The 7961-nt window shown below is 34.0% G+C and overlaps 1 protein-coding gene across 1 annotated transcript; it reads right to left on the bottom strand.

The window, feature by feature from the left end:
* Positions 1 to 3396: 3396 nt before the first annotated feature.
* On the bottom strand, positions 3397 to 7471 carry LOC138402458 (trypsin-7-like). Its single transcript, XM_069499136.1, has 5 exons — positions 7397 to 7471; positions 6856 to 7051; positions 6268 to 6514; positions 5734 to 5874; positions 3397 to 4475 (listed from the first exon to the last, which is right to left on the bottom strand). Exons 1-5 carry the CDS (start codon positions 7449 to 7451, stop codon positions 4320 to 4322), a joined length of 795 nt encoding a protein of 264 aa, XP_069355237.1. The 5' UTR covers positions 7452 to 7471; the 3' UTR covers positions 3397 to 4319.
* Positions 7472 to 7961: the final 490 nt, after the last annotated feature.

Below are 7961 nucleotides of genomic sequence, written 5' to 3'. Positions count from 1 at the left end.
GACATTTTCATACAAGTTTTGTATCAAAATGTCATAGCAATATTAAAATATTACTACTTTAAGCGATGATAGTAGGGCCCCTGAACTAGAAAACTATTAGAATAAATAATAATATTATTGGATAGCACGATGAAATAAATAATGCAGAGACGAGAAAGCTTTTGACGCCTCGAACAAGTTTCTTTGTACTTTGTTACGTTTTCATTAATCTTTCCTCCATTTCCGCTATAATCTACACAAAGAATACAATAAATTTACGTCATCTTATGTATCATGAAACTTGAATAATATAGTTTCTTTTTGTGATTTATCCATTTACAATTAAAACTAGGATGCGAATTTATTCAAATTTAAGTAAAATACTAAAAGTGTCTTATTCTAAAGATATTCATTACGACCCATATCGCTATCCCACTTCTGAACACGGATCTCCTGATGACAAGTGTTATAGTCCGTCACGCTGGCCTTTGGCAGATTGGCAAACCTCACACACTTTTGAGAACATTATGGAAAACTTTCAGGCATACAAGTTTCCTCACGATGTTTTCCTTTACCACTAAACGAGTGATATTTCGAAAAGTTAGACGTGCGTACCCGAAATCAACCCCCCGACCCGAGGTTCTCAATTCATCGGAATCTTTTTTTTTTATTTTATTTTTTTATTTTATTTTTTAATGTATGTTCCCCGATTACTCGAAAACGCCTGGACCGATTTTGAAAATTCTTTTTTTGTTTGAAAGGGTATACTTCAAAGTTGGTCCCATTTCAATTTGGTGAAGATCTGATGAACATCTTCGAAGATAGATACTGGAACTCCTCAACGGATAAGAGTAAATTGCTCGCGATCAGTGTAATAGCTTAGTAAACAGTAGATTTTTAACCAGTCATAGCATAATTCCATGGGGCCACTAAAAATTGTGAAATAAAAAAAATTTACAAAAAAAATAAAAACCGACTTCGTTACACAAACACTAAAAATTGAAAAATACTTAATTTAATTTATTACCGAATATATTATGTATACAAGAGTTAATATAGTTCCATAATAATATTTTTTGGGGTCGGTGCCAATGAGGTGCCATTGTAGAGTCCCATAAAAATATGAAGTCTAGACGATTCGCGCAGCTAAAGCTAATTGGCACCGGCACCAAAAAGTATTATTATGGAACTATATTAACTCTTGTATACATAATATAATCGGTAATAAATTAAATTATTTTTCAATTTTTAGTGTTTGTGTAACGAAGTCGGTATTTATTTTTTTTGTAAAATTTTTTTATTTCTCATATTTTTGTATATTAATGTTGTAATGCAAAATATCCGCAATGCATTACCGTTTGCCTCTTGATAAATTGTCTGTCAGATACACAACTATCATTCTTTGAAAGTGATTTATACATTTCTCTTCTTTCTCTTTATTTGTATTCTATTCTAATAAATATTCTTCGCTTTGAGTTGTACACTTACTTGGTGATATCGTAAAAAATACCTTTAAATATTTTTTACATCATTTTTCCCAAAAGCGAGACGCAAATGTGGAAATGTGTTTCAGTAGATGTATGTGTCAGTCATATTATATCAGTATATATTATTAATATAGTATAATGCAAAATCTCAAGTTTCGAAAACCAGCAGTTGATCTGCACGTAGATATACTATATATCCATTTCTCTAATTATAAAAAAGATTGAGCAACTTATATTAAGACTGACTCATAGGTAACAAAGAAGATTCGAATTCAAAATTATCTTTAATATCAAGTTACGGGTCAGTAGATACTATCGTCAGTCGTATTGTCGAGCACCTGGCTCTTTCCGAAATTAAAAAAGTTTTCACTCACACTTAACTTCGCCGGTTCATTTAAATTCTACTGGATTCGGTGCTGGCATTCGTTCTGAGTTTTGTCATTCACGCTAAAAAGTTTTGCGTTTGCTTTCAATACTAGAATAAGTACTAATATTTATTTGGTGCATACAATAAGCTCTTTTGTTAAATTTCTGCAACATCAAACTATCTGGACAGTTTTGAGGTCAGACCGAGCGGCGTCTCCTATTGGGTATATTTTTAATCTAAATATAATTATTCTTTATACTTTAATCAATTTTGCATACCATTACCATTTTCTTTAAAAATGTAACTTGATTGACTCTTCTAAACGAAAACCTATTCTCTGTCAACTCTCAAATAATTTATTTTAGTAAAAATCACTTAATTCAGCTTTTTGGATTCGATTTTCAAACTTTTGAATTCAGAATGGATCGGGTCAAACTTTTAAATTTATCACAGACTTGTTTAAATTTAATAGAAGTAAATAAAATTTACGCGTCCATCGTAATATTTAGAAACTAAATTCACGTGCTTCAAAATTGTTGAAACTAAAAATCGCCACTAGACTGCACGAATGTTTTTTATGAAGTGACGGTTGAAGAGATAACGTCTGTGGAATTGTCGACAGAACACCTGGTTCCCGAGTTTTTGCGAAATTAAAAAAGTTTCCACTCACTTACAGTACAAATCACATTCATTTAAATTCTAGCGGAGTCCGTATTGCCTGGGAGTTTTGTCATTCACGCTCAAAGTTTACCTGTCGTCAACAATGCTCAGTCTAGTTGGACATGTAAATGTAGTTTTCCCTGTGAAATAGTTTATAACTAGTAACTGTAGTTACCGTAGGAGCCGTGACAGTCTAGTGGTTAAGACGTCCGCCTACTATTCGAGAGGTCGGTGGCTCGATCACGCTTCAACGGTGAAGGAAAACATTGTGAGAAATTCTGCATGCCTGAGAGTTTTACATAATGTTCTCAAAGGTATGTGAAGTCTGCTAATCCGCACTAAGCCAGCGTGGCGGGCTATGGCCCAACTACTTCTCATTCTTATACCCGTGTATAGTATTGGGCTGGCGATGAGTTGATAATAATGATGATGATGATGATGATGATGATGATGATGATGATGATGATGATGATGATGATGATGAACAGCTGAAGTGACTAAACGTATTTATTTCTTTCTCCCTCTGCATCATATTCTTCACTGCTCGGGCTATAAGTATGATCGTTTCCATTGATCGTATTCCTTGTGTGATTTCCTTCGGATAAGTAATTTGGAAAGATCCTAAATCGATACCCATAATACGATTAAAGTACAATGTTAAACTATAAATTTCTTAGGTTTATTATAAATTAATATTAGTGAGAATAACCAAGACGTCTAAATATTACAGTTTGAGCGTAGTATTTTAGCAAGCTAACATTTTTCGGTGTTATACTTATTTTTTTTAAATGTGAATAATTTTATATTTCATGTGCCTTGAATTTAAATAATACTTAATAGGTAAAGAAAACATTTATAATTTAATAATTACTTATATTCAAAATAATTGAAATACCATTCACATTAGATCGATAAAGTTTCTTTATTTTAAACACATAGAACAAAGTAAACAGTGCCATATTATTAATTACATCAAAATCGATAAAGAATGCGTTAATCGAGTCGCATGGGATATCCTGATGATATAAGGAAGCATTAATACGCAAAACTATGAAATACATTAATTTACATTTTACGCAGTAGTTATCCACGAATAACTTAAAAATTTCCTAACAGTCGAATACTAAAACCAAAACGAATTTCGTTAAGAGCAGTCTAAAGTCTAAGTGTCTGGTTTTTAAATATTTTTGAATGAGCAGAAGGATAATAAACTAGCCTGATATAGTCGTAAAATAAGCGACACGTAGTGACATATTATCAAGCTGCATCGTATTGTATGTCTTCTTTTTTAATAATAAATGAATGCACATCAACGTGGAGTCATTAGTTGCGGTAGAAACATGACAAAAAAACGCAGGAGCAAGCTTTATAAAGACCTTCTGTAGGGACAGACCCACGGTATTGCCGGTGTTCCAAAGACTGGGGTTCGTGACTTTAGTCTGGAGCGGGCCCATCTGATTGTTTATTTTCTTCTCCTAAATTTGAAGCGGGATTTAGGGAGTAAAATTTTCAAGCAATGTGGGACTGCAAGTGGCGATCATAAGTCATTTTGAAGTCAACGGTTTTGCCTATTTTTATAAAGACATAAAAAAGGTAAATTTAACTTAATTCTAAAGTGTGTGAATATTTAACAAAAAAAATTATTGAAAATTAATATCAGTTACATTTCGTTTCCCTTACTAATTCATAGTTAGGCCAGATCATTATCACCATCATTAACCACCTACATCCATATAAGGATAATGGACATATTCAAGTCTGCCAATTTATTTAGCTCTAAATATCAAATCTATCATCAAGGAATGTGTTCCGCATAAAACTATGTATTACACTTTAGCAATACGTTTGATCCAGTCGCGTATACCAGGGTTCGATACTCTGGCAAAGCCCCCAGGGTAACCAGGGCGAGCACAGCCATTAATGCCGAAGGAGACTATCCCAACTTGCCCCAATTTCGATTGAGCTGGACCTCCTGAATCACCCTGAAAGAATAATATTTACACTTAATAAATCCATCTTTATAAGTTTATTCAATGATTGATTTTTGAGCTAATAATAATATAAAAAGGTGATAAAACAAGAAAACAAGAAAAATTAAAAAGTATGTCTCTGTAGAATAAACTAAGTATACCGAAGAATGAACCAGTTAAAATCGATGACAAAAAGTTGCATTTTCCAGTTTATAAATATAAATGCTAAACCAAGCACAGACGAAGTAAATCATGAAATAAAGCTCATTTTATCTTAACTCTTTATTGTCTGGCAATGATGACGTGATTTCTAATACTATTCCGAAGAAAATATAAAAATAGACTTTATATTAATTTGACGAAAGTTTTTACACACCTTTGTGAATAAATTATGCCAAAGCCATGAAGTTCCAAACTCCATAGTCGCTACAATGAACCAAAAGCTTAATTTGTTATGATCTAATGATATGTCTTAAATACCTTTACCCCCAACTAGCCTCCCTACTACATCGCTCTGCCTACTACCCCCCACTGTTTTTATACAAATTGATTAGTGGTGAATTTGATAAATTTATTTGTTCGTTTAATATCTGAAACCCTCTATTGTTGTGTTTAATTATTTCTAATTGTTCCCACACGCACAGACGAAAGCTCTTATTACATGTATGTAAATCTTATATCTTCGAATGAAGTGACTCATAATGATTATAATAACAATCGAACTTCACTTCAAGAAGTTCGTCTGATTATCTAGAATGGTTGTTTCGTACGGTATTTCCGCTGTCTAAGAGATGTTTAGCGAAGTGAGACCTTTGAGGCTGGTTGTTTTTAAACGCTGACATATTATTATGTTCTTTATATCGAGTCTCAAAATTACGCCTCGTTTGATCCACATACGTAGCTTTACATTCGGGACACTCAAATTCATAAACCCCTGACTTTTGGTGATTGTTTAACCTATTTACAAATACTTCTGAGAGAAGGTATTATTTGTTCTAAAAGCCACATTTACTTCATGTGTTCTCAGAGTCCTAGCAGTACGTTCAGTAATGGGTCCGAAACATGTCAAACCGGCTTTATATAACCTGTCATTTGTGCTTCTGTGGTGCAATAAAGTATATACATACATACATACATATATTCCATAGTCGCTGATCGTTTCTCCTAGTGTTAGGGACAATGCGCAGAGAAACCTTCAGCTTTTATAAAATAACGAAGGTCTGACCCTCACGGGCTCTTAATCCATTATATGCAAAATATAAGTAGTTACCGAACACGCGCTCTTTCCTCCTTCAGGCACGTAAGCACACATCATGTTGTCAGCGATATAAGTGGCTTTCTGGCGACAGTCTTCATTCGATACAACAGGTATTCTAACTGCCATCAATCTGTCACTCCCTTGACCATTTTCCTAAAAAAAAATATACTTTCCCTAACTTTACCAATTTCAGAAAATATGTATTTCTACGTAATTAAAAAAGTATAGGTATTACACGACCGGCCGAAATGGCAATCAGGGTGGGGACGTCCCGCACACCCGCACAACCTTCGCGTTAACCGCGGTGCAGGCGAGCGCGGGTGACTTTCGGGTGTGCGGGACGTCCACCCGCCTCATGCCCCGATTGTCGATATATCATGAATTAATGTATATGGAATGGCTCTATTAATATTTAACAAAACAGTGAATTTCAGATTTTTACTTAGCAATACCGCATAAAAGGGGACAGCGTGACACTTCACAAGATGGCGGCGTTAGTTCCGATTTTCGCCACGCGCCAAAAGCGCCTTGTCGCACTGTACTTACTGACGTTAGACCCCATCCAGTGACTACAACTTCCGTCCCTGCCGGTATATTGATGTCCCTTTTCGCCAAAGTAATTGGCTTCGTATTTGAGTCATATACGATTGGTTTATTAGTATTAACGATTCCCACGTCGTTATCAAGTGTTCTGTTATTGTACTTAGGATGTTGCCAAAATGTTGTGGACGTATATAGTACACCTTCTCTACCGGCATAGTTACTACCAAGTCTTACGTATACAGTTTTAGCTCTGAAATCATTAAAGATTTTACATTTATTATTAGTATCTAATCAATAAATCTATACATTAGAAATCACAACAAAAAATAAATGTTTCTTAAGCACTTTCATGATTTATAATAATAACTAGATTATGCCCGCGACTTCGTCGGATTAGCGGGGGACAGAGGAGAATGCTTTGTTGTGATTGGTGGACTCAAAAGTCACGTAATGAAGACTATGTGCGGAATAGGGTACCGAACGGGCGTGGGCCGATTTTTATGCTAAGCAGCTGCCTAAGCTTGGCGATCGGGGGTGTCTGGCTATTAGACGTCTATAGGTGGTTTGTGGGTATATCTGACAATATCTTACCCAGAAAGGCAATGTGCCGCCGTCAATACATATCTTTGGCTTATAATAGATCCTCCGCATCCATAATATGCACCGTTTTCATGTTGCATTGTTAGTCTCGCTTGATATGGTACATCTTTAATGTCCGTTTCGTAACCACCTATTATTTTCGCAATATTATCTTTAGCATCAAGGTCGTGATTTCTACACAAAACACCTGAAAATATATTACAAATTACTGGTATCTTATCATCTAATATTTCCAGTATTATTCCTTCTCTGAATATAATAATAAAGTAGGTATCATTACGAATACTTAAAATGGACCTAGATTATCTATGATATTGAAAATATAACCACACGCAATATGCCCTTTGTAAGATTTAATGACTTTCAAATTTGACGTCACTTTTTCATTTACGAGCTTTGTTCACGAGTGCGTCGTTTTGAATTTTATTGCAAATAATTGTAAGGAAAGGACCTGTATGAAATAGGGTCTGACTCGATATGACCATAGTCTCACTCGTCTCTTCTAATAAATAAAGTATTTTAAAAACTTTACCTTTCATAAAAAGAAAACCAAAAATCAAAAATTTATAAGTTGAAAACATCTTCATCGTATTGCGGTTCCAAGTACATTAAATTGTTAACACTCTCACTTTCTTTTTATATATCTAAGTTAGTACTATGTCAAAGAATAATCTTAATATACCTCTTATCTTTAGGTGATTACTTAGTATTTACAGGATCATTAAAAAGTCATTTTTCATGTTATTGTTTCAGATTCTCGGTTAAATTACACTGTGAAATAAGGTGAAAACTCTTTATTACATTTTTTCTTCTTTTCATCAAAGTTATCAAAATTATTTAAATTCAAAACTGCGCCCAAATTCCGCCATTGCGTTAGCTTAGAACTGCAGCGGTATATGCTGCTCGGTTGTGATCATCTTTTCTACTAAAATGGTAAGGAGTCAACCTGTTGTTAATTTAATAATAATTAATAATTATACTATCAACAATTTTTGTCTCTACAGTTTTTAGCGAAGTAAGTTGCTAGATTTTCTTACCTTACGAAATTTTAGGCAGTTATATTTACATATTGTAATAACTAATAAGTGTTAGGTACA

Source organism: Maniola hyperantus, chromosome 6 (assembly GCF_902806685.2).
Source record: "Maniola hyperantus chromosome 6, iAphHyp1.2, whole genome shotgun sequence".
NCBI lineage: Eukaryota > Metazoa > Arthropoda > Insecta > Lepidoptera > Nymphalidae > Maniola > Maniola hyperantus.
The sequence above is the reverse complement of the archived record's forward strand: the minus strand, read 5'-3'. Positions and strand labels throughout refer to the sequence as shown.